Source organism: Pezoporus flaviventris, unplaced genomic scaffold (genome assembly GCF_033815535.1).
Source record: "Pezoporus flaviventris isolate CSIRO_AGI_PZ_B2104156 unplaced genomic scaffold, CSIRO_AGI_Pfla_v1 ptg000082l, whole genome shotgun sequence".
Classification (NCBI taxonomy): domain Eukaryota; kingdom Metazoa; phylum Chordata; class Aves; order Psittaciformes; family Psittacidae; genus Pezoporus; species Pezoporus flaviventris.
In genome coordinates, this window is record NW_026892630.1 from 1,994,726 (window position 1) to 2,022,032 (window position 27,307).

General features: G+C 39.4%; 2 protein-coding genes across 3 annotated transcripts in view; both read right to left on the reverse strand.

Annotated features, from left to right (window-relative positions):
- Positions 1-5,990, reverse strand: part of GAN (gigaxonin) — a 31,402-nt gene extending 25,412 nt beyond the window's left edge. For both annotated transcript variants that reach the window (XM_061475045.1, XM_061475046.1), the window contains exon 1: positions 5,731-5,990. In XM_061475045.1, the coding sequence (XP_061331029.1) occupies positions 5,731-5,897 (167 nt within the window). In that variant the 5' untranslated portion in view covers positions 5,898-5,990. The remainder of the gene's footprint in view (positions 1-5,730) is intronic.
- A 3,442-nt stretch (positions 5,991-9,432) lies between these two features.
- On the reverse strand, positions 9,433-26,041 carry BCO1 (beta-carotene oxygenase 1). The gene is made up of 11 exons (XM_061475027.1): positions 25,759-26,041; positions 22,119-22,247; positions 20,618-20,747; positions 19,414-19,561; positions 18,412-18,559; positions 17,217-17,437; positions 16,125-16,382; positions 14,884-14,986; positions 13,957-14,051; positions 12,466-12,577; positions 9,433-11,848 (listed from the first exon to the last, which is right to left on the reverse strand). The coding sequence occupies exons 1-11, from the start codon at positions 25,820-25,822 to the stop codon at positions 11,676-11,678; spliced, it is 1,581 nt and encodes a 526-aa protein (XP_061331011.1). The 5' UTR covers positions 25,823-26,041; the 3' UTR covers positions 9,433-11,675.
- Positions 26,042-27,307: the final 1,266 nt, after the last annotated feature.

Sequence of the window (27,307 nt, forward strand, 5' to 3'; positions counted from 1 at the left end):
CACATTTAGGCACTTACGAGTTATACCAGCTAGAGAATTTCTGGACAAGGCACTATTTTGATTTATTGTGTCTCAAAGTTACAGAGACTTTACAACTCAGTTATCACTAAAGCATCACAGGTGAAATTTAGTTACTTTTTTCTTTTAAAAACAAATCCAAAACAAAACTAGGCTTTAGGAATCTGGAAGCAAATTCTGGCCCCATTTCTTCCTGACTTCCTACAGCCAGGACAGCCTGTAAAGTCCCCAGGAGGCTGTCAGAAACAGACTCCTTATAAGAAACCTTGAAGACAACATGACTTTAGAGCCCTTCTTGATAGGGCAGTAACCACAGCCCTGCCCTGCATGCCCAGTGAAGACAGAACAAGCCCTGGCACAGGCACAGCACGATTCAGCCACAGAAGAACGTGAGAGCACAGGGTCTTGACAAGCAAATACCTGCCAGCTTCAGCAATGGTTTGTATTTGTGACTTCAGTACTAGTCCCAAACAGAAAAAGGCTCTAAAACTCTACAAAAAGTCTCTATAAATGTCAGTAAAAAACAAGCAGGTACCAGGAAACGAGCAGCAGAAGCTACTGGCATGCCTTGGCTTCCACCTTGCCTTGCTCTAGAATATTTATTAACAAGTGTAACAAAAACTGGATGTCTCACCTTTTTGGTGTGCTGCAGAATGGACACCCTGTCCCACCTTTCATACTAGCACTTAGGGGTGCTCCCAGACACCCTTACACAAGGCAGGCTGTCTTCTCATGGTTTCACAGCAACTCAAAAGTGTTCCACGTGCCAGCATACAGAGGAAAGGAAAGGAGATCAATGATGGGGACATGTCCCATCACATGTCTGTGGAAGTCTGTTTTGCCACTGGCAGAGTTTTGGGGCTGTGCAAGAGTCTTACAAGGCCTGCAATGTTTTAGGGATGTCAGAATGCTGAACAGCACAAGTGAGAATATGCAAATGCCATCAGGTTACTTCTGGCCAAAAACTATTTACAAGTAGTACAGCTATTTACAAGTAAATGGAAAATAATATGAACTTAATTTTACATTTTCATTTTGTTTAGCTAAATTATGCTCATCTGGAAAAAGACGAAACTATGGTCACTGGTCCATCAATAAGCTAGAAAAGCCTTAGTGAACAGTATAGACTACATACCTCCACCTGTAATCTGTTCACACAGACGCATGAAAACCAAAGACAAAACTTGCTCAGATAACAAAAACATCTTACTGTAATTTCTAATACTGCACCATATTCTCTGCATAATGACATTAAGTGCATCTAAGAATTTGAGCTTAAATATCCTTCTTGTTAAGGTGGCTCCCAAATGCTCCCTATGATACAGGCAAGCAGACTGTAAACTAGCAAGTATGAAGAGCTGCAAGTTTCAGCTGGCCAGGAACAACTCATGCCAGGCAATGACAGATCTGTGTAGATGAGAACATCTGCTGCTACTGAGGATACCAGGAATACTTGGACCAAATCTATCCTATAAAAGGTTCACAGATACACGCTAACAGCTTACGCCAAACTTACTAGTGCAAGCATGGTTTATTCTGGTGAAAGCACTCCTATGCCACCATAACTTACACTAAATGAATTAAATCAGGGCAATAGAATTATATCTACATTAGGGCAATTGCCAGGATACAAACTGCTGGAAAGAAGCACAGGCTTCTGGTAGATTTGTTACAGAAGAGAAAATCAAGAGGTAACCTGGCTCGAACTTAACTTCTCTGGGACGCACAACAGCATCACTTTGAGTCAAAGCACTCTCTGTCCTATGGCAGTTTCTTCCTGAAGAAACCTCCTGTTCTCAGGCTCAGGAACACACCACAAGATGTTAGAGATAGGCAGGAAGACTTCCCTGTTTTGCAAACGACAGGATTTGCTTCAGGGGCAGAGGGATTAGATAAAACTTCACATATCCTGCAGTTCTGTAGGAATTCTCACGACTACCCCAAACCTCACTGAACTCAGAGAGCTACAAACAACTTGGCATTAGGCAGTTGAGGCAAGACCTCAAGAATCAAATTACCACAAAAATTTAAAGTCCTACTGCTTCCACAGGCTGAAAATGTATTCATGAAAGAGGCACTTATTTTCTTCTGTACATGCAGAAGCTACCTTATGGGCAAGAAAGCCAGATGGGACCTGCAACACCAGTAACACTTCTGTGTGTTTCTGCGTCCCCTTCATACCACCTGTCCTCTCTCCACTGAAGCTGCCGTTTTTTAGCTGCATGGATAATTCAGTTGCCAAATAACTAGAGGAAAGCCTCATCACTATAATTTACAAGTGTCCTACTCATAACCAGTCAGCCAAACAGCTTCCATGCAAAACTAAAAACAGGTAACGCTCCTCTCTCTGCGGCTTCACAAATCCTTCAGCACACACCGACTCTGCTCACACCCAACCACCCCCTGAGCCCATGCCTTACTTTCCTACTCACACCCTAAACTAAGCACTCATGCAAACCCTACAGATTCTGAACTCGTCCACCAACTTGCCCACAGCCACAAAACATAACAACACAGCCAGATACAGAAAACACCATGCCAGCTCATACTTCCACTGCTTCACTGCTGAGTACATTTGACATATCCACTCATGTTTCTTCCAAGTTTCACTTCTGAATTTAGTTTCTGGACTTTTCTGAGGTTTGTATTGGAATTTTTCAAGCGAGACCACCCCAAATCAATTGGCAGTTGGAGACTGTAACAGCCTATGGTACCAGAGCATGCCTTGGAATCATCTACCCGTAAAATACAAGGACTTAAAAGTCTTGCATCTCCTGCAATAACTCTTTATATCAAAACCTAGGCCAACTGTTTTATTTAAAAGTCAGCACTCAAAATACATGGGATTTGCACAGGCTGGAGATAAAATTCATCTCCAAAAAGAGCCACTGAAACATTACTTTTGGCTGGAAACATCATGCTCCAACACTAGTAACCTACCTGACTAATTCTACTCCATGTGGAGACCAGATGGACTAAGAGATAGATCCTGGAGCAATAAACAGGAGAGAGACAGGCAGCAGGTAAAAATTAGGCTCTGCAAAGGCAGGTAATACAAATCTGCTTCTTAATGTGCCATGCAAGAGCTAGGTGAACGTATCTTTGGTACTATACATCTTGCAAGCCCGAGGAGAAAGGATGAGTAAGCTTAAAAACAAAACAAAAAAAAAAAACACTTAACCATATTTATATTTTAATGCATGTAACCTACTTTCACACATAGTTAATAAATTCCTTCATGGGATGTGACCCTGAACAATTCCGAGTTTAAAAAACCCACAACTCTAATGACTACAAGCTTTATTGCTACTGTAGTTATGTCTGGGGCTCTTACTCCTCATACATGCTTAACTCATGTCTCCCCAGTCCCTTTTTCAGAGATGAACAAAATGCAGTACTTAAAGATTAAAATCTGTGAACATGTACTTCTCCATGGAATAATTTACAGTATGTTTTAATTAAGCAGTCTTTCTCCACGGTAAAAAACAGCATATTTTCTGTAAACACTACAGGAAAGATACTGAGGTGCTGGAGCAGGTGCGGAGAAGGGCACCAAAGCTGGTGAAGGGTCTGGAGAATAAGTCTTACCAGGAATGGCTGAGGGAACTGAAGGAGCTTAGTCTGGAGAAGAGAAGGCTCAGAGGGGATGTTATGACTCTCCACAACTACCTGAGAGGAGGCTGTTGTGAGGTGGGGGTCGATCTCTTTTCCCAAGTTACAAGGGATATAACAAGAGGTAACAGCCTCAAGCTGTGCCAGGAGAGGTTTAGACTGGATATTAGGAAAAATTTTTTCATGGAGAAGTGCTCAGGCATTGGAAGAGGCTTCCTGGGCAAATCAGCATCCCTTGGAAGTGTTCACAGACTGTGTAGATGAGGCACTCGGTGATATGGTTTACTGGTGGTCTTGATAGTCCTGGGGCAATGGTTGGACTTGATAAAGCTCTTTTCTAATCTAGTTGATTCTATGATTCTAAACTCATCTTTCTGTTACAGCAGAACAGCAGTTTTTCCAAGAATATGGCCTTTTTCTACCTACAGCAACCCTTCTGAACCTTAATTTCAGATATGACATACAATCATCTAAAATAAGATGACCAACAACCTGAAAAGTATTCAAGCATTTTGAAGAGTATTGGATCAATGGTTCATTCCAATTTCATGTCTTCCATTTGTCTTTCACCACAGTGTACAAAACTGCTTCTTAAGCAGCGAAAAAAGTTATTGGTAGTACACAGGCTCTGCAAATTTTGCAACTTCTTGCTGATCTTCCTTCTCTGTGAATTTTATTTCATTTTACACTCAGCTCTAGCTGGGTAGGTAGACTGACTAGCTCAAACTGCTGAGGAGAACTGCTGCTCTGTCCACAGTCAGCACTCATTTAAAATTTAGTCACCAACTTAATATTCTATTTATTTTTAGTTTATTTCTGTACTTGAGAAAGTCAAAAGTTGTACTGCAGCAGTCACCCAAAATACTGCATTGCCTAACAACAGATGCCAATGTGACACTGAAGTAGGCTCCATCTTATTCTGAGAGTAGCAGACAGACTCCCCATCCCCACCTTGAGCAAATATTCAGATCTTATTACAACTTCAGAGGAAGCTACAGCTGGAAAGAATGTCCAGCCATTACCAAAAGTCTGCTACAGACTCATGATAATCCTGTGTTTAAATGATACCAAAAAGTCTTCTCCTACTTTACAGACTTAGACAAAATTAATGTCTTCATTAGCTGCAAATTATGGGACGTAAAATAAAAACCCTTTAGAATTAACCACCTGTACCTTTTGTTCACGCTTCCTGACACGTAGCTACATGCTGTGAAGATCTCCTACGGTGGGTATATCCTGACTTGGTGTCAGGGCGGATCACCACTGAGTGTGACAAGTTCAAGCTGCTGCTGACAGCTGCAGCAGGACCTTTCATTAACTGGGTTTCACTGAAAACACAGGCCAGGATAAGATGTTTGCCGGGCCACCTTGGAAACCGTGACTGTGCTAATACAGCTCACTGTCAAACGGCTTGGTTTGGCTGCACACACTGCTGGCACTCGCTGCCAGGAGTCACCGGCTCTCCCAGCTCTGGCACCTTTGGCAGCTTCCAAGTTCTGTTCCTGGATACTGTGAGGGCACATGGGAACAGGAGATGGGGAGACAAAGCAATCTTCTCTTAAATTTAGAATCGGATGTACTTCAGAATCCACCACCACCACCCGGAGCTCTGTCGTGCTAAGCGCTGCCAAGGAGAAGACAAACGAGGCTGAGGAGCAGGCGGGGGAAGCCCTGGCAGCGGGCACAGCGGGCACAGGCACCGGCCCCTCAAAGTTCCTTGTTTCTGGGTCGGTTGTTTACACCAGGCACTTGGCAGCACTTAACTTGTTCAGGGCGGTTTTACCCGGTAGTTAACCACGCCGCCTCTCGCACCTGCACGAAGCCACAGTTCAATGAGCAGGCGGCTCCTCCACGGGCACTCGGGCCGGGGGGGAAGCTCCGCAGGGCGGGTACGGCCGGGCCGCCGCTGCCACCGGGGTGCTCAAGCAAACTCCGGGCTCCGCAGGCCCGCTGCGCCCGGCCCGCCCCGGCTCCTCCGCCCTCAGACGAAGCCGAGCCTGCTCCTTACATAACCGGCCGCCCCCCGGAGCGCGGCCTCCCGCCGACTCACCGCCCGGGCAGGGCGCGGGCCCGGCTGCAGCCCTCCTCCCCCGGCCGTACCTGATGTAGGGGCTGGCAGCCGCCAGGATGTTCTTCTGCACCGGGATCTCCTCCCCCTCCAGCACCAGGTGCGCGTCGCAGAAGCGGCTCTCCTCGCGGAAGGAGCTGAGGGCCCGCAGCAGCCTCGCCGGGTGCTGGGGGTCCGACACGGCGCTCGGCCCAGACATGTTACCGAGCGAAACCGTGCCGCGCCGGGCCGGCCACCTCAATCACTGCCCTCACACCATGGCTTCCAGCCCGCCGCTGACATCATCCCCCTGCGCCGCCCCGCCGGCCTACCTCTGCGGGGCGGGGAGAGGCGAGGCGGAGGCGGCCTCGGATGCCCGGGGCGGGCTGAGGGGATGGCGGAGGGCGGGGACGGGCGGGCTGCGGGCTTAGCGGCCGACAGCCTGAGCGACAGGGAGGGAGAGCGAGCGGCTGACTGGGCGGTGGCCTGATCGGCTGAGGGACCGACTGACGGACAGGTTTATAATGTGTCTGAACCCGCCTTTATTTATGTCTTTCCCCCCTTCCTGAGGTGAACATGACAGGCGTTAGCTTGAGAGAGTGAGAATTAAATACAGTGAGACCAGTTGGGATAGCGCTGCTTTCCACAGCTGCCCGCTGGAAACAGCCTCGGCCGGCAAAAAGAGGATCTTCAGGTCGGTGCACAGGGGTTTAGGCCGTATATTTAACGTGCTTAATTGCACATTAAAAGACGACTTGATTCCATCTGCTGCTGCTTTCTTTAGCAGCATCCAGTGTTCAAGTAGCGACACCATTTACACTGAGGGGAAGTGTTTCAAAAATGGGCTTTTCCAAGGAGAGCAAATGGCTCTGCAGCCTTTGCTCCCACAGTCAAGAGCAGAAATGGGTTTCTCAAATTATGAAATACCCCAAAGGCCATCACACGTTCTGTTCCTCCATTGGGAGAATAAGATTTTCAGCCGTCCTGACCTAGCAAAGCTATGGTGGGTCACACGTATTTATTATTTGCATTTCTTTAACTCAGTGATGTAAAAATGCCTATCTTTGTAATGTGGAAAACTTTATTGTATAATTCATCCTAATCCAATCCAATGGTATCTCAAAGTGAATGAAACACTAGGAAAAAGAATAAAAGGTATCTGGAAATGTCCCCATGGGGAAAATAAATGAATGACTTCACAAAGGCAACGTTGTCCTTCCCAAGCGAGACACAAAGGTGTTTTGTTCTCCGAATGGAGATCTCAGCTGGGACATGTGCATGTGCAGATGAAGCAGATGAAGCACTGCACCAAGTCCTGCCCATGTGGAGTGTGAATAGCCCTGTTTAAGCCTGTGTTTACAGTTCAACCCTTGTTCAGGCGCTTTCTGACTGAAGAGGGGTCATTGAAAGCATACCATGCTCTGGGTTTATTGTGCAGCTTTGAACAGGGGTTTTAGGAGCAGCAGACGATGAATTTCACATCCTGATATGATGGAAGGTCTAAAATTAATCTGCATGAAACACCAGCAACTTTTTGCATCACTTCTTGTTATAACATACCCATTTAAAAATATTAGAAGGTCACTTCTGGCTAGGGTATAATTATGCAGGATGCCAAGTGTAGAATGAGGAAGAGCACAACAGATCCAGAGGACGCATCCCCAGCTCTCTTTGAGGGTAATGAAAGCAGAGAGCACTCTGCCTCTTGACTGCGGCTGAAAGATGTGTTTTGCTTGTTATTAATACTTGGGTAATTGCATACTCAAAGGAACAGTGGTTTAAATTATTGCGAAAGCTGTCATTGAGTGGCCTGGTTATTTAAAAAGAAAAACACTGGTTTGTTTCTGTGCCTCCTGCATGGGTTGTAATGTAGGAAAACATAGTTGTATTTCTGGTTTTTAACTCATCCTAGTAAACAGGGCTCCTGCTTCCTCCTGCTGCCTATGTGGGGCAATGGGACAAGGTGTAACAGATAATATCCACTTCAAGGGAACAAATTAATTATTATGCTTTGTTATTTGTTGTATTTAATGAAACATGCTGATAAAAAAAAAAAAGGAGAAACCAAAGCACTCTACCAACCAAAGGGCCATTTGTAACATCCTTGAAGTAATAATATGTATGCAAACCCATGGCCTGATTCTCTTGCTCAACTATGTTTTTTTTTCCTTTAACAGAGCTATCTATCCTTACAGTCTTTATGTGTAGTCACTAAATTTAGATTTTGTTTTTATGCCATTACAGTAATTTCTGTAGTTTCATTCGGCTGATTTACGACTTAAATTGGTGCAAAAGAAGAATCAAACCTATCAGTCCCTCAAGGTTTCATTCACAGTGAAGGGTGTCAGGGAAGCAAATCAAATGACAGGCTCACTGCCTTGTGCCAAGTTACCACAAAAAAACCACAAGCTTTGCAGCCATTTGGCAAAGCCTATATGCATTCCCCCTTGCTATTGTCAGCCCATAAATGATAGTGTATTACCCTATTCAGGATAAATGTTTCATCAGATTACTGTTGCAACTGCTAAAAGCATTCTTGAACAAATCTGTGTTTAGCCATATGTTTTTTATCCATATTGTCCCTCCCATAGGAGGATACAGGGATTGGCAAACACAGATTTACATCACTGTTTTTCTCTTCAGGTTGACTACAGACTTGATGCTAATCAAATCCTGTGTAATACTCACCAAGGGACTTGTTCTGCTCACAGGCAAGGTGCACAACAAAATGACCACACATTAGCTGTATAACATGCACAGTTTATTAAACAAGCACACTAAAGCAAATAAGCATACTAAAGCAAAAAAAGCGCATTAATGCGAATCAGGTATGTATCTGTATAGGGAATAACTACAATAAAGCAAATCATATATATATATATATATATATATATATATATATATATATATATATATATATATATATGTAAGTAAAGCACAGAGGAAAATTAGCAGTGCCTCATAGAATCATAGAATAGTTAGGGCTGGAAAGGACCTTAAGATCATCTCGTTCCAACCCCCCTGCCATGGGCACGGACACCTCACACTAAACCATGCCACCCAAGGCCTTGTCCAACCTGGTCTTGAGCACTGCCAGGGATGGAGCATTCATAACCTCCCTGGGCAACCCATTCCAGTGCCTCATCACCCTAATAGTAAAGAATTTCCTCCTTATATCCAGTCTAAACTTCCCCTGTTTAAGTTTTAACCTGTTACCCCTTGTCCTATCAAATCATTACTACATAGACAGAACAAAGATTAAGAAGAAATACATTACCAATCACCACTAATCATCATCCAGGCCCATCTTCAAGCTGGATAGCCCCACTGCAGCCAATGCCAGGAGTCTCAGGGACTGGGAAGTTCCTGTGCAGTGCATCCACCTATAGGTGAGGCTCTGGATTTGGCTACAAGAGGGTCCCACTTTTATACCCTTAGAAAAACAACAGGGTTTATGCCAGATCTGTAATTGTTTACTCATGGGACTGTGCAGTTTCTTCTGATCTCACTGGTGGCTGCGCTGAGAGCACTGACCAGCTGCCGCAGCATGGCCAAGTATGAAGGTCATAGGACAGCTGCACCTCTATGTTTTCCTGCGTCTTTCCAACAAACAGGAAGCATAAACATATAGACTCTACTGAATACACTTTGGCAAAAAAACCTATTTTGTTATGTCTTTCAGTCATGAGGGGGAATCAACTCTCAGCTAGGTTCCCATTCATTACAGGAATACAGCATACTTTTTAAAAAAATCATCCAAGACAAGTTCTTATAATTTATTTTCTGTGGTCTGCGATATGCATGAATATAAGCAACACATTTGCTTTCTTGGACTGAAGAGAAAAAATCTGATTTGTTTTTATGATGAATATTCCCATCATGTGATCATCTAGAATTAGCTTCTCAGATATCAAGTAACTCCTGTATCCAAACTCATTATCATCTGAAAGCATAACATTATGAATTCTACACAAGAAATTCTGGAGACAAACTCTCAAAAGGAAATCTATAGTAACTGTTAGACTTCTGATTCATTACCACCTTATAATGCCAGAAGTATTTGTAGAGACTTATTAAATTGAAACTTTTTTGAACTAGAAAAAGCAGCCCCAGAGCTGGTGTCCTTTGCCAACATGAGAAGTCAGTTTTCTATTCCAGTGCTTGTTCCATACTACTTACAAGAATAAAACTCAGTTTCTTCAGAAGATAAAGTTCTCTTAAATAGTAGGATTAATATACCTTGAAAACACTGAAGATAACTATTTATGCAGACACACCTTACTGAAATTGTCTATTTCCACTTCATGGAATGTATAAACATCTGAATGTCCAAAACTGCATCTTTTAACTGTACAGCTGTCCACAGTGAACTCTTATTAAATGAAAAATAGCCTGTATATTCTTTATAACGTCAAACGGCAGAGGCTCAAGCAGAGAAAGGGAGGTACATTTGTTACAGAGCAAACAAGAACTGTGGATGATGTTGGTTCAGTTCCTGCTCTGCTGTAAACATCTTACATAATGACAAACCAGTCACCAAAGCCCAGATTCCCATGTGATGGGGAGATGATAAATGACACTAATTTCATCCTGTTTCCTACCTGTGTAAAACACTGAGCAGCAGAGACGTGATCAGAGTGCATATAAAAAGAGAGGTACCTGAGTAGTATGTTGATGCATACAGACCAGATGAACACCTAAAATGCATGGATGTACACCTGGTTTTCTCCATCAGTAAAAATGCCTCTAACAGTAAAGGTAGCTGTAATAGGAAAATACAATTAAAATTTAAAAAGCTCTCATTTAAAGAAAAATCAATGTCCCAAATCAGAAAACAAAAATATGTTCAGGGGATTAGGAAATGGCATTCCTGTAACAAAAGCCAGTCGTGGTATACTTGGCATTTGAACTCTGTTGAGATGTGCTTTTTAATTGTGACTATGAATGAAAGTTGTGTGCTTTTATTAGGAAGCATCTGTTACAGGCAATGATAAATCCATGTCTGAATATGGATGCTTCTAAGCATACAATAAAGCAAATGCTTGGCTATAGGAACAATAGCATGTTGTTTCAGCTACTGTGTAGTTCAGATGAGGTTTAAATTGGGTCTTTCACTCTTGTACCTAAACAATTTGTTGCACATGTGTATCTGAGTTCTGCTGTCATTTATATATGTACTGTTATTAACAGAGACTAGGAGCAAAACTAATAAGTGCTGCATTTCTGTTTACCTTTCACACAATCTGATCATCTAGTTACATGAAATACCATGTCAGATATTCTCCTCAAGGAAAACTGATTTAAATAGGAAGTGTTTAAGATTTAATAGCACTAAAGTATAATTGAATGCTACATAAACCCATATATTCTATTTCTAGTTACCCATTTTTGTCAACATAAAAGGGAAAAACAGTGATTAATTTATTAGCAAAGCTGGGGAGGGGGGGTTAGGTTCCAAATTAGAAAGTTGTAGCACCTCAGTTTAATACTTTGGTTATGGTGGAGTTTAGGAAATCAAGCACCAAGAGAATGCATTGCCATGAGTTATTAGTATCATAGCAGATAGTGAAGTTTTATGGCAGGAGACAACTTTCATTGTGAGCTGCAGTTTTGAAACAGTCAATGAAAGTTACACGAGCTGCAGACACATGTGACTCATGGTATGCATCACCCTATAAATACAGTACTTTATTTGCTCAGAAAGCTATATTCTACTCAAATAAATCATTTGTTGTTACCTTTGTCTCCTATTCTGTGCCTCACAAGTTGTATATAACATTAGCATTTAAGACCGATTATTCTTCTTTTGGAGTAGTTATGTACCATTTGTGCATATAATTATTTGTAATAAAAGTTATCTCTTATGACATATTATATATAGTTATTGAAGAGTTTATGTTTAGTCATTTCTTCTCCTAAGATAAAGTGGTTCCTGGAAAATATTATCCCCCATTCCATATAAGGTTGTCTAAGCTTGTGTGATAGGGTAAGTAGCATTTTACTCAGTTTCAGTCTTAGAATCTTTCTCTGGTATAAAAGTTCCGTGCAGGTCCAGATGCAGTTCCACATCTATTATGGCTCGGCCCAATTCTTTGAACGTTTTAGCATCCAAGACAAGTAGGAAGGGTGCTTTCTTTGGATCAGACACCACAATACAGGTCAGAACAATACCTGTGACATACAAATGAAGAATTAGAAGCCCGTAACAGTTACACCAAGCAGAAAAACAGTTCTTGTTTCCTAAGAATCTTAGGAGACAAACTGAAAGTCTACTGAGAGTGCTAAAGGACTAATGAATGCTTCCCTTCTTTCCTGCAGTTTATTGGGAAGAAAAAAGGCAAACCAACACTGAATTGTGTGCCTGGCAGTTATGGGACTCATCCTTCCAACTATTTAACATTTGCCTTTGCAAGGAGTCACTTGAGAACAGAACTGGATCAAGATTTCAGGGATACTTGTAGTGCTACTTCATGTTCTCATCTGTAACAACACTGACTTCCCACAGCTTCAACAATTCCAAACTATTGATAACTCCAGGTCCAAGGCTCTCTGAAAAGTCCTAAGCATTGGTTTGATTGTTTATGTTTGTCCTGGGACATTACACAAGCTGATTTTAGTCTAATATTGCTTTGGGTTTCTTTTCTCTGTGGGAGTAAAATGGCTGGTGCTAATTTTAACCTCACAGTGCAAGCAACAGCCCAGCTTCCTCGACTAAGAACAATGAAACTTGTGAGATTTAATGCAAAACTCATGTAACCCCATCTTTCAGAATGTTGTCATCATTTTACCATCATCCTCTTCTTTTGCATCAGGGTTGGGCACAAAAACGGGCTCAGAAGGCCAGCAGTGGTCCTCTTCCCAGTGGAGCATTTCCTTTGTCTGGACATTGAATTTTGCGATCTAAATTGTTGTGACCAGAAAAGAAAAATGTCAGTGACCCAGACAGTGGTTTATTCCAAAAATACAATGTGGAGGATTAGCTAAGAGCTAAAGAGCATCAAGGCATGTGCTGTAACAAGAGGGAAACACCTGGAAAATGTTAAACTTTGGAGTTACATTTAGCGGCTGCAAAATCTAACAATGTTCTTTTAATGCCATTTCATTAGATTACAATTACACCTTTCATTTATGGGCTTTAAGTATTTTACAAATACTTAGACATCATGGGAGAACTTAAGTATAATTAATGCCCTTACTATAAAGAGGAAGAGTCAAGGGCCCAGACATTTAAGTGACATGCACCAAATCACTGCAATTCTGTAGTAATTCAGGAAACAGGATTTAAACCTTCTGGTTTCTAATTGTGTGAATGATTTTCTTTTCATTGGGACCTCAGTATTTCTCAAGTCTTTCTTATTATTAGAGAGAATATATATGCCAGAACAATGGCTATTAATAGTGATGTGTAAAGATTAAACCAATGGGGCAAGAATTCCACACAGATACTGGTATTTACTGAAGATTTTCATCTCAATACTAATGGGTAAGTGCCTGACCAAACTAATCACCAGTGGGGTTGCATGGCATTTTCAGTTCAATTCTGTTAAGGCCTTTTCTTTACCCATACAGATGCAGTTATATTCTTTTCCCTTTTGACCTTTTTAGTCAAAAGATATGTTTACACAAAAATGAATCTATCCAAATTACTGGAGGAATGATTTGGAAGAATTCTCCCTTCTAACCAAGATTACAGCAATTTTGCTATCAGAACTTACCTAAGGATTGTGCGTGGTTGTTGTGCCTCCATTCAATAAAGAGCAACTGACATGTTGTTCTTTATTGTGAAAAAACAAATGATATGAAAAAAACCTTCCAGCAGCATTTTTTATTACATTTGAGTCAAGCACCAATTATCTACATTGAAAATCACAAACTTGCATATTTGTTTGAGCTACTCTCAGAATTACTGCAATAGATTTCCTTGCATCATGCAGGAATCCAGATTTATTTTGTAATCAGTTGTGGTAATTATATACAAGAACCAACAGTGACCTCAATTTGCACTGCCTTACAGTCAGAGAATAAGAATTATAAAAAGTCTGTCCACATTATACAGCGTTTGTCCATACCTAACTGCAGTGTTTAGAAGCTTTAACTTGATGTTGAAAACAAGAGTTCAGTTTCTGGCCTCAGAGCCACACACTTTGAATTAGCATGTATGAATGAGATTAGGCTGTTTTTTTGGGGCCAAACTGGGAAAGCATGGTCTACTTATAACTGCTTTAATTTGATTTGTTGTCTACAAATACAGTTTATGACTTTGTAAATGTTAATTATACCTTTGTAGGAACCGGACTCCATTTGACTTCTGTTGCGTAGACATACTTATATTTTTTGCCATTATAGTCATAGTTGATGCGAGGCAGTTCTATCCCTGGGTAAAATAAAGTTAAAGACTTAGGAACAAGTGAAGAAAAATTACTCAAGTATACATTTACGTATGCTAAACTTCAGGATGTTATTCCCTGTGAAAAACTTTGACAGTATGTTGAATAGATTTTGTATATCTGAACTTTTAAAAAGCTGAAGATGGACAGTAACATAACAAAATTAAGCCAGGATTGTTTTTATTCTTAGGGATTCATTATACTAGAATTTATGAGGATGTGGGGGTTTTGTTTGTTTAGGTTTTTTTCTTTTTTTCTTTCTTCAGAAATACATGAGATGTCAACATCTGAGTTATAATTGGAGACTACCATTCTAAGCAATTACTTTCACTTTAGGTAAATATACATTCTTTATATATTCCTGTTACTATCCCCTGAAAAAAAGTGTAAAAAAATCACTTTCAAAGGAAATCTTTATAAAATACAACAACAGCTGAAGTTACTATTTACAACAGACCTATTTAATTAAAATTACTCTTGCAACAAGTAGATTTGCAAGCCATATTAACAGTTGTAAGATCAGAGTTGGGATCCTGTGTTAGTATTAAAATGATGTAACTTCAGACATTTAAAGGATTTCACTCTTGGTAAATGCATATATAAGAGGTTCATGGTCATACATTACTGGATAGCCCCTTAGGAGGGAAGTAAAGAAGAAAAAGATTGTCAATAGCTACACTAAACGCATTAATTAAAAGTTTTATTTCTTTTACCTTTGTAAAGATCTTACATATATAAAGAGCTGTTAGGCATTATTAGAACGCATCTATGTGTGTTTAAAATAACATATTTGAGATTTGTATAATGGGTATGTCTCACCTTCACACAGGGTTTCAGGCTGGCAATAGATGCTGCCATCTTTCTGTTTTACAGCAGTTGCGGTAGATGGAAGTTTGACTAAATTAGAACCTACTTCAGCATCCTGAAAAAGACATATGCTGAGAAAGTAATATCTCTAAGAATATGCTTCTAATTTAGATATTTCATCAGGTTTGATATTAATATAGACAATTTGGGGATTAAACAAAGACGTTCCTTTGTATGGTGTTTACCTTATAACATTATATTCTGACTTCTTCATTAGAAATCTTGTTAAATCCAGAGGATTTGAGTATATCACAGATGAATATATCACATTTTTAATAAAGCAAGCCTTTAAAAAAGTTTAGATAGACATGGCTATGCTCCAGAAGAACAATAACTTGATTTCATAGTTTGTGAATGTAATTAATGAAGATGTGTTTCAAGGAATTAGGTATCTAATTCCCATTAGAAGTCACCAAAGTTTGTTTGCACCTGCTATAAATTGAGTGCAAAAATAGGTGTAATGCACTCTCATTTTTAATACACTATTACTGAATTCTGAAGATTGAAGTGTAGTTTGGACAGCTGGTGTGATCCAACACACCCTTTGTCATTGCTGTGTAGCTGGTTTTGAGACATGAACAAAGCAGTAAGACTCTAGGATGTAGAGAGAAAAGTATTATCCCTTCCAAATGTATCAGGCTGAAACTTGCTCAAGTTGTTGGGCAGTATAAAATCCTCCCTGAAAACAATGATGTAAAATGATGTTTTAAATTAAACTGAAAGATAAAATCTTTCCTCTTCCTGCTAAATCTCTCCCTTTAATGAAATCTTCTCATTTTAATAAAACCATTTCAGCAGTTGGGAGTGTGAGTATATGTAGGCTTGAGTAAAGTGGAACAAACAGATTGTGCAAAAACTCATGCATGCCCTTCCAGTCAATGGCCAAGTTCTTAAATCTGCTCATATTTGACAACATTTTACAAATAATATCACTGGTAAAGAAATACTCAATAGCCCTGTTCTCCATAATGGATGGTATTTGAACCTGCATCCATGTGACTGTAGGTCCAGCTGTTCATTGCCATTTCTCACAATACATACACAAAACTCCTGCACACTTTGTGTATACGATATTTTTAAAGAATTAGAAATTTGCATTTAAGGGCTGGCAACTAATAATTCACCCATTATTCGCACTGATGTATTTTAGATACCTGGCCAAAGAACAGATTAAAAAGACATTTTCTTTCTACCTTGTCGTATTGTAGAGGAACAACAAATCGTTTGCAGGTTGGCATGGAGGTAAGCTTGGTATTCTCTTCAAAGTCTTTACTCAGGTTTTTTAAGTAGAACATATCATATAAGCTGTTGTCTGTATAGGCAATAACATCAAATACAATGTGGCCATCCTCTTCATAAGCATTTACATGGTGAAAAAGCACCAAAGCATCTGTATAGAACTTGGTGGATACTTCTTTTTTAGTCCTCCTGTCTACAAAATGAAACCAAGTCTGAAAGAGAGGAAACATTATTTTAAAATATTAACAAAGAGCAAATAGTTATTTAGAAAACTGTTTTCTAATGGTAGCCATCAACATTCTAATGTATTGTTTGTTTCTACTGAAGCAAATTAAGAACTCAGGATTTGCTGCTAGGAGACAGAAGGTTCCAAGCTGAAGACCAAAAAATGCCAAAGTAACATGAGTGTGAAAAAGCTTAAAGCTAATATTACTGTTGCAAATTACATCAGATTGGCTCTCCTGTCAGATGCAATACATCTGATTATTATAATACTGTATAATAATGTATATTATCCACAATACATTATATATGTGTATATATATATACACATTATATATGTATTCATGGTGCACATCTTTTTGCACAAAAAAAACCCAGAGTAGCATCCCAGACATGTAAGTTTCATTCCTGGCCCCCCAGAAATACTGTGTATTGTGGATAGTATACAGTATTATAATGTCTATTATCCAAAAAAAATATATAATGTGTATATATATACATATGTATATGCATATGCATATATATAATGTATTGTGAAAGGGATGCTAGTGTGGTTTTGAATTTCTCTGCTAGCACATAGTATTTTTAACAATGCCAAACTATCCTCTTTGTCAAGCACTTCATCATCAGATATTTATTTGTGAAACTTCTGAAGACAGGAGATAGTATTAAAAAAACTACGACTTCTAAAAAGATGTGCAACATGAAAGTCAAGGGTTGAAAAAAAATGAGGCACTACTGAAACTAATGAACCAGGTGAAAACCAGAGCAGTGTGGAAGAAACTGGCCTGGCTGATTCCATTGCTCAGCATTAGGAAAAATACCTTCTCTTCCTTATGATAGACCAGGCAGGAAGCCCAGCTCACGCCACGCATGTAAGCAGTTGCCAGTTTGACCATATCCAGTTTGAATGGCTGCTCTACGAAGACAATGTAATTTTCTGTGATTCCAAAGCTATGGTAGTAGCTTGGGTGGAGCAGAGAGCGAGAATGGATGGAGCATAGCACTTCCAGATGTTTGAAACAAGATTTCTTCTTTTCTCTTTCTGAATATAAATGATAAAAAATAAAATTATGTTTCTTAGCAATTCCAATACCATCCTGTGCTTGGATTTCTCCCATGTATGAAGTAGAACAACATGTTCTTCTCACTTTATTCCTATTAAGAAAGTGACGTGTTTACTCATGCATACCTAACATAGGTGTTTGCATCTGAGTGAAGAAACAGTAATATCTCAATGCTGGATCCATTTAGACGGAGCTCCACTGCCTTAGTATTTGATTCCACTGTTTACTGTCTTCAGAAGTTCCAGCACAGAGGAGAAAGATTTCAACTAAATCAGCAGATCAAATGCCCCTGTATTTTTGAACTTCTAAGCAGATGTTCCTGTTTGGTCTATACTGAATTTGTTTGAGCCCCAGGTAGAAATGACAAACTTATCTTTCAGCTGTGGAAGGCCTCTTGGTTGTTCAACCAAGGGACAGACATCGTAGTAGCAGCTGATTTTAATAGACAATATTAAAAACAGATTGTCTTCCATTAAAAACAGAAAGCAATTTGCTCTGTGGACAAAGGGCTATTTCAGCAAGGCCTAGCGTAGGCTAGGTTGGAGAGGAATTTACTCTCTATTAGGTATTGTTTGGTATTATGCTTCCCTATAATTGCAATATCAGCATTTTAAGAGCATTTTCATTTATGAAGAAAATTAAAATTTACAACTTAAAATTATATGTACTGCCCTATAGTTAAAATTGTTTCTGTTCATTCTCTTTCTACACATCACAATACAGGGAATGCAAATTCTTCTAAAAGAGTTACTTCACTCTAGTAATATTCAAAGTCAAATTCTTCTGAATTTGTAATAGCACTTGCCCAGACCAGCTAAGCAGTTCTCAGTAAGTTAAAATTAACAAAATTAATGCTATTGTTTTCTAGAAGAGCTGTATCACCACCCCCTAACCTCAGAAGAAAAGAAATCACTAACAAGTTTCTAGAAAATACTGATGAGAAGTATCTTACCTGGCACAGAGGGAGGAATCTTAAATATAACATATTTTGTCTTCCCTTTATCAACTATTGAAGTACCCATGTTGAGAACATTTCCCACACTGTCATAGTGTGGGTGAGAAGTTGCCAGATTTACCGCCATGTATTTGCTGTAGTCAACCTGAAAAATCATACAATAGGAGATATTAGAGATGTGTAAGAGAATTAAAATTGATCTAGGCTAACACCATAAATCCACCAGCTTTTTATCACTGGCAGCCTTTATTGGTCCCCCATTTTCAAAAGGTCTTGAAATTTCAACAAGCCAAATTACTTACGTATGTAATCAAACGATTTCCTGATTCAAGGCTAAAGCAAGTTACAGAATCTGAATTACATTCACCTCTCCCTTGCAGCTACATAACACAACAGGAGGACTGGCTAAAGAAGTTACTCTGCAAATGCCCATTTAATCCTGAAAGCAGTTTATTTAATTGGGCTATGAGTCCAGCAATCTTCTGGATCAAAAGGTTTCTATTTGATTTAAAGTTTAGAAATTGTACTCATAAGAGTACTGTGTACTAGAAAAAACTCATTGTATCTTTCAAGATTTCACTTTAATAATTAAGTAATATCTTGCATAACGTATTTGACAAGTAGTCATATAACTGACCTACTGAATTGCTACTTATGTAAATCATTTGATAACTACAGAGGCATAATAATGGAAATCATCCAAAATAACCATGTCATCGTGGTATTATTCCTGCAATCTTGCTAGATTACGTACAAGTAAAAACCCAGTTTTTCCCAAACTACCTGGGATTTCGTTTTGAACTCCTGAGTTCTTAAAACAGCTGGTATCTTCCCTATTCCACTCTATCATAAATTCAGAAGTAAGAGAATGTTAGAAGAAGAAATGTGGTTTTCCAGGTTAACATGTGTCCTGCACATGTTTAACAGACCCTTATGAGCCAGCCTGAAACTTTATTCATTATCAGACAAGGAACTACAATGACCGACAGACATTTATACCTTCTCTAATGTCTCCAGAGTCTGTGGATTAATTTTCCTGATGAAGTTAGTCTCACCGGTAGCATAAAAATCATCCCCAGTTTTCATAATGTTGATGAGGCAGTTGTCTGTGAACTCAGGAATGGTGTGAGACAAATAGCAGAATGCCCTGTACAGAGGTAAAATTTGTGAAAATCTGGTCAAACAGTTTCTATCCAGAAGCTGGTGGGTTTTTTAGTGTATGCCTTCATAAAATAGATGGATTCATATAATCCCTGAAGGAATATTTTAGCTCCTGGTCCTATCCTGTAAAACAATTATGATTTCAAAGAAGATTCAACTTCACATACAGGCTTGACAGTTTTTCTTATTAGTGTAGGATTTTATCACATTTACCTGAAGCCAAAACAATGTTGCTTATATCCCTTTTGAACATAAAATGCCAGCACTACCTGATTATAACTGAAAGAAGAAAAGCATCTTATCTCAGGGTAGCAAGGTCATCAGAGGTAGTTGGGCCAGGAAGGAGGGATGGGTAAGCTACTTGCATTTATTAGGGAATACCCACGCCAATTGTACAAGACAGGTGATAGGTAACATGATGGCTTACACCTTGCCTCTCATATACACGTACAAAGCTATCATACTTCCTAACAGTATGAAAGCAGCTACTGCAGTAATCCCCAGTGGTTCTGATTTTGAATGCTGGATTAGTTCAGGCCTATTGATGTAGTCCTTGAAAGCACTGCACCTGACTCAAGAAAGAACTGTAATTTTTCATCACTTTTCTTTTTGTAAGCATGGTCTTTAATCAAAAAGTTTTCTGATTTTATTTCAATTATTGATGCTTTTCATCTTTTTGTTAAATGAAATTTAACAAATTTCTTTCATCTCTTAATCTTTTCCTTTCTGTTTCTCTTCTTACAGTTTATCATTTTTATAAACTTCTGCAAAACACTTGAAAATTTTTTTTTTCGAAATTACAACATTTTCAATAGTGAATAAAACACCCAATATTGCTCCTAAAATAAATATAAATATTTGCCTTAGAATAACCCACGGAGAATACAATGCTTGGATTTATCTCTTTCAATATTTAGCAATGGTAAACTTACAAAACAGATTTTGTGTTTGTGAATGTGAGTCCAGGGCAAACAGAAAGACATCTGTGCTGGAGAAAGAAGTAGACAGAAGAGTTTTGCTGGAAAAAAAAAACATTGCTTACTTGGCAAATATGTTTTTGCATGGATCTGGATAAGCCATAGTTCCAAACTCAGACACCACGATTCGGTTTGCTTCTATATTGCTGTTGTATGTGTCACTTCGGAGATACTTGCTTCTGTAGTAAACTTCACCTGACAAAGGACAAACAGGTTTTTATCACATTTAATGCAGAGTTCTTTCGAAAATTAGCACAGGTAGAGTCAGAGTTTCCCAAGCAGCTGTCCTTTAGCTAAGAAAAGTTTGCAGTGAAGTCAACAATGCCCGTAACTCCCTGGTTTGGAAGGCTCTCTCAGCTCTCTAAGGAGGCCAGGACTGTTGTGGCAGCTGAGATTGCTAGCAGTTTGGCTATAGTCCTCGACTCGTAACACATTTGGACAGTACTGGAAGACTGGGGAGAGGAAAGGAGGGATTTGGATGAACTATTCCAGTAAACTAAGACAATCTGTGTGAAAATGATTATTTACACGTTAATGTGAGAGTGGTGGTAAATCTCCTGTATTGACAAAATTAAGTTATGAGAAAGTAACAAATTACATGAATCAATATCCATCCTAAACAATTTAATGGTACACTAGAATTGAACTAACTGAGCTCTGTTTGCTTTAGGTGAGTAATATAAAATGTACTGGTCATTTCTTTATAGGTTATTTTGTTAAAGATGTAGAGCTGAACATGCAAGGAGATCCTGCAGTTGCATTAAATGCCTGCAGTCACAGAAACTAAAAGGTAAACACTGGGAACAGAGGATGAAAGGAGTAAAACTCAGTTCTTTTACAGATACATACTTTTTGCACGAAGAATCTAGGTGCAAAAAATCCTGCCCCACATTGTAAAAGAGCTGAATGTGTATAAAGTGCTTTAGCTGAAAACAAAATATGAGGTTGCTTTGGAGAGAGGAGCTGCCTGTTTTCTCTCCACAAATATGACAAGTAGGAGGACTGCTTGCAGGGGTGTCAAGTCTACATAAGCGAGGTTTGGTATGTTAAGTGACACAGTGGCCTAGTTTCTTTCCTGGCTGCTGTTATAGCTGCAGCCAAATCCCAAAGGGGTAATGTTAGGCTTCTTTGAAACTAGGCTGTTCATCCACAACAGAAAAACCTTTGGGTATTACAGTTCTTGTACTGGTTGATCCAGCTGGAAACTTGGAAGCTCTGGGTGGAAGGCACAGGCTGCCCTGCAGTGACCAGCTCAGAGATCAGGCTGCCCTGCAGTGCAGACAGTTTTGAGCTTTGGCACTCCAGAAAAAAGGAAAAACATTTAAAAAAAAGGGGAAATCGCTTTGCAGAGATGTTCCTGCTGCTGTGGAGAGTGAGGTGTGAGTATATGTTTGGAAAGACCTTCCCCACCTTCCCTACCACCTCACCACACATGCCACGCTGCAGACGAAACATGCAAACTGATAACACTAATCAAATTGGGAATTAGCAACACAAGGCACCAAAATATAGGTTTTCTTAGGGTTTGGTTTGGGTTTCTTTTTAATCTGATGTGCAAGAACTTACCATTTTTAAATGTAAAGCTATGCAGCAGAGCCATGCCATCAAACCAGTGATTATACTTAGTGTCCCCGATTGTGTGCATCCCTGGGCCATTTCGGAGAAGTATCCCTTGCAACCATGTGGGCAACTGACCTATAAACAAAAAGGAGATACCATCATCTATTCATTTAGGGGAGGAGCATGTTAGAGGATAATTTTCCCAACAGCATAGGCTTCATATAGGCAGCTACACTATGGATGTGTCAAGATTTGTAATAGCATATAATTATGTTGGAGTTTGGGCTTACTAAAATGTGATCTGCTCAAAAATGTGGCACTGGTAATATTCTGCATGAATATTGCTGTATGAGATCAGTATAAGAAGATGAAATTGCTGGAATAATTTGCTAAGTAACAGGAAGTAAATAAGATCAGACCTTCCTTTCCTGCACTCAGATTTTAAAATGATATATTTAAACCTTTGTCCTCAAGCCAGGAAAAGCTAGAGCTTGTCAGAAATAAACACGTTTTATAGGTTATATGACTTGCACCCGCCTTCAGGACATCAATTTAAACTTCAGGCTAAATGAATTACAGTGAAAATTTCAGTAATAAAATTACAAAGCAAAATTTAATGTCATTTGGGGAGTGATTTTGTGACACTAGTCATGATGTTGGTGTTTTGAACACAAATAAAGGGTAGGAATATTATAATGAAAATCCGTAAGTACTGCTGAGGTTTGAATAAGAAATGTTCCTCATCAAAACCCTGCAAGAAATACATTGCCTAGCATTTGACACAGAGAATAACAACAATCAAAGAATTTCATTAAAGAGCTGAACAAAGCATATCAGATTGATATGCTTCACTTGCTTCTTTGTGTGTATGCCTCCTGAGGGAACACTGAAGATCATATGCTATTTATCCACACAATGCCTGCTCTGAACATTGTCTCTGCATAAAAAGCTATTTCAAACTTTTAATTCCCCTTATCATTTAATCCCATGTTGAACATATTGACACACTTTGTAATTAATATTCCCTTTACAGCAGACAGAAATGTCCTCCTATGGAAATGCTCAATTTTGTTAAAGCTGATGCAGTTGCAGAGGAGTAATAATTGTTTTGCCCTAAGATTTTCCAAGATCTTAGAAGGACTTAGGCCACTTTCTGAGAGAATATTTCCTTTTTTGACCATTTTAGGTAAGGGAAAGAGAGTCATATGCCATATCTTTGAACAAATTACGTTAAGGACACAAGTTAAAAACATCCACCTGCAAAGGAAGGATATGGAGTTAATGTCAGCTTTACATAAAATGTAGTCTCACTCAGACTAACCAACTGCATGCCACAACACTCACACAACTTAATTACTGTTACGGTTCTGGAATGTGGGAGGGAGATAAAATATTGTGGACAGAATGGATGTACTATCATTATTATTATTACATATTGAAAGAGCCTTAAAACCAAACCTTTCTTGACTAATACAAGAAGTTCCAATGTAATAATCATAGGGGCTTTTTCATAAGATGAATAAGGTTTAATCTTTAATACAGATAACTGCACAAAACTTGAGGAGCTAAAAATAATTGATGAGAAGACAGTGAGGACTTAGCAGCAGAAAAAATCCTTCAGAGAGAATAGGATGGTGATCTTAAATAAACTATATATTCAAAATAGATATATCATTTTTGCTTGGCTGACTACTGAATATTGATTGCTGAACAAATTTAGTCTGCTTATATGCCTAAAGTACAAGCATTTCTCTTCTTGCCACTTCCCTTCTTCCTGTTTTCTGTTATTTGGCAACAGGAGACTGTAGGCCTTGCTATTTCCTCAATACTATGGGAGACTGCAGTGTAGTGAGTGTAGTCTTCTGTGCCCCTACCCTCCCACCAATGCCATTAAGCACTCTAAATCTCTGCAATGCGCATGGGCTGCAATGCTAACACTGAGTTGGGTTAACTGCATGCGGTCTTGCTGCAACCAATCTGTCTTTCACTATGGTGAAAATGTAATACTTCTGCTTCATATGAGGTCTTGCAAGATTTTGACCCAGTCCAACTGTCTTCTGCTCTGGGGCCATCGTTCAAGAAAAGCAGATATTTCTGCAATTCAGTGAACATCTTGCAGCTCCTAGGGCTAAAGAGTTTGTTTAGAGATTATTCCTCTATGTCAGAATAAAGGTGCTTATTAAGTACCAGAGCAGGCAAATAAAATAATTTTTCTGGAAAAAATAAACAGGGAAAAAGGGGATCTTCTTTTTAAGGCGCTGAGGATTTGATGCAGCTCCTGAAACTTCTGGTGTAAGTCAGTGTAGTTTCAGGGACAATTCCAATATGAAAAGCACAGAGCAAAGGGTTAAGTTTTTAGATGAAAGTTCATCCTAGTGGGAATTAAGAACTTCTGTAAATGACACTGGCATCAATCAGCATCCTAAAGCCCTTAAATAGTTTCAGAAATCTGGACTTTGTATCATTTTGCTTCAGATTTTCATCTGAAGTGGAAATAATTGTACTTTTCTGTACCACATCAAGACACAGCAACGGCACCTCAGGATCTCCAAATATGTGGACATTATTAACGATCATATCAACAGAGTCTCATGGAGCCAAATACTGGCATGGCTCAGGGTTAGCAAAATATTTAAGGAGATCAAAGTTCTCTTTAGTTTTCATAATTGGGAAATAATTATTCCCATTACCAGTGAAGGAATATTTACCAAAAAATGAAGTCTTTGTTCAAATAAACCACTGCATAATACAGATCAGGTCTGATGATACATAGTTTGTTTGCAAACAACTTCAAATGTTTCAGTAATAAGTTTTTATCTTGAGGAACAAAAATTAAAATGTCATAAAACCACTGCAAATTGTGGCAAAGCACTTTGACACAAAGTCTTTTCCGATTCAGCCAGCAAACTGAACAACAACAACAAAGTCCTGCAGCACATGCTGTACTCAGGAAGTGACTTTAAAATTGATACTAGATGTGTACCTTTCTCAGACTATGTATTTCAAACAGTGCAGCATGCATTTACTAAATAGGGGTTCTCAGCAACAAACCTCTCCTGTAAACGTAGCAAAAACCTCTTCTGTAAAGTATAAAATAGCAGTGAGAATAATATATTGATCAAGTTTTTATCCCTAGAGAGCCTTTTAAAACTGCTTCGGTAAGGGATACTCTGCACAGATTGACTTCTGAACCCTCTTTTCAACGGTAGACCATTGCCTCCATTACTGCTGCTTTCCTATTTAGCAATACTACTGCTGAAGAACCCCGGTTTTAGTGACTGTCTCCAGGAGGCAGGGAAGAGTGCGAGCAGACACAGAGAGGGTAGGGAAGGGTTACAGCAAGGAGAAACCGAAAGCCAGAGCAGAGCCATGGGGGAGGGAGCGTCTGTCACCAGATTAAACCCCAAGACTTGTCCCTCGCCAGCAACTCCAGTGAATCCCGTTCAGACTCCTTTGAAAAGTACACAGAAATATGAAAAGAGGAAAGTCCCGCAGCTGGAGCATAAATATTGTCTAAGATCAGTACTTTACACAAAACTCACTTTTCGCACTTCTGCAGTTTCCATTTTCCAGTGCTGTGTTGGGTAAACAATGTTGAAAACACCAACATAACCACACGTATTAGAACAGGTTTTCTTCCACTTACCTTGCACCTTAGCTTTTATGGGCTCTGGGTGTTCTTCTTTATTCCTACCAAATATGATCTCCATCTCTCATGCAACAAAGGTGTTGTGGGTGCTGTGCTCAGCTGCTACTGCAGCCCTGGCGCTCCGCTGCTCTCTGGGCTTAGACCAGCGCTTGCCTCTTACGTATAAGGATAAGGTCAAACTGCGAAGAGAGCTAGTGGCTCGTGGCTTATAGATCGACAATTTATACTCGCTGATCTTTAATCCCTAGCACATACACTAGAATTTTGCCCATTCTTATTACAATGAACTTACTGATTCAAAGGAGGAGCAAGAAAAACCTGTTTGCTCTCTAGGAATCTATGTGAAACAGCCAGGCACAAGCAGGAATCAGGCAGAATTACTCTGGAACATCACCTTCAGCATTTCAGGTGCAAGTTTAGATGCCATGAAGGGGTGCTTGCTCCATTTGGCAGGTAGGGAGAGGAAAAGAGAAGAAATCTCTACCCACTGTACTGAACTTGGCTCTTTGGGGAGTGACAAACATTTCAGAGCAGGGTGTCATCCTTTTCTTTCCATTCTGTGAAGTTTAAATCAGGCTATAGTATTAATTAACAAAATATCATTACTAACAGTCATGTGCTGTATTTCTTTGTATAGAAGCTGTTTCAGAGTGAACTGAGTGGCACATCTCTGAATTAAACGTCTTTTCACAAATACTCAGTATAACATATTCTCCCCTATATGACCTGAATCCACTCCATGTAAGCCTAGCAGGCACCATTAAAAGTAAGGGGGATTTTTAACTTCATGCTTTTGTTTCTAGATAAGGTACTTAACTGAGTTCAAGGTTAATTTTAAAATCCTCTGGGAAAAGAATTATTTCAATATAAAGCATGTGATTGCAGAGCAAATCATAGGCTCCATTGAACATGATGGATAAAAAGATTCTTTGCAAAATTATATATTATGCAATTCCATGTGGTTACCCTAAAATCCAACTTTTCAGCTAAATCAGCATTGTTCCAAAAAAGTTTTAACATCACTTCTTAAGGCTGACTGATCTATTAGAAATACATATATTTGTTTAAAACAGAATTTGTGCTACAGACTGCTCTGACACACTCATTATATATTGCTTCTCTATTGCTAACCTATAGTATGTTTGGTGGTTTACCTTCATTTCAGAGCATCATCAAGACAGCACACCTTCGTCTCTGTTTGAAAAGCACTGACAGAAGTTGGTGATAACAAAATAAGAAGCCATTTAAAAAAGAAAATATATGGGGTTTGTTGGAATTAGCAGTATAACAGCAGGACTGAACCAGGAGGCTATAGGGGATGAAGGCTATCATAGTCCGCATACATAGAGATACGCAGATACATATACATACACCATATATGCATGTGTAAGTGTATATACATATATGTGAAAGAGGGGGGGTGTAGATTACGTGTATATCCAAAGCCAAGTGAAGGATTTATCAGCACTGTTAGAGACTGAAAAGGATCTGTCCAATTCTACTTCCACTAAGCCACAGGGACACTTTCTCCGTCCATGTTCTTCTG

What these genes read in the sequence shown, in the direction of transcription:
- BCO1 (XM_061475027.1), bottom strand. Translation starts at nt 25,822, where the DNA reads ATGGAGATCATATTTGGTAGGAATAAAGAAGAACACCCAGAGCCCATA. An exon ending in CTCTGGAGACATTAGAGAAG is followed by an intron (nt 18,560 to 19,413) that starts GTATAAATGTCT and finishes ATGATTTTTCAG; the next exon opens with GTTGACTACAGCAAATACAT. An exon ending in TTCCTCTACAATACGACAAG is followed by an intron (nt 14,987 to 16,124) that starts GTAGAAAGAAAA and finishes TGTCTTTTTCAG; the next exon opens with GATGCTGAAGTAGGTTCTAA.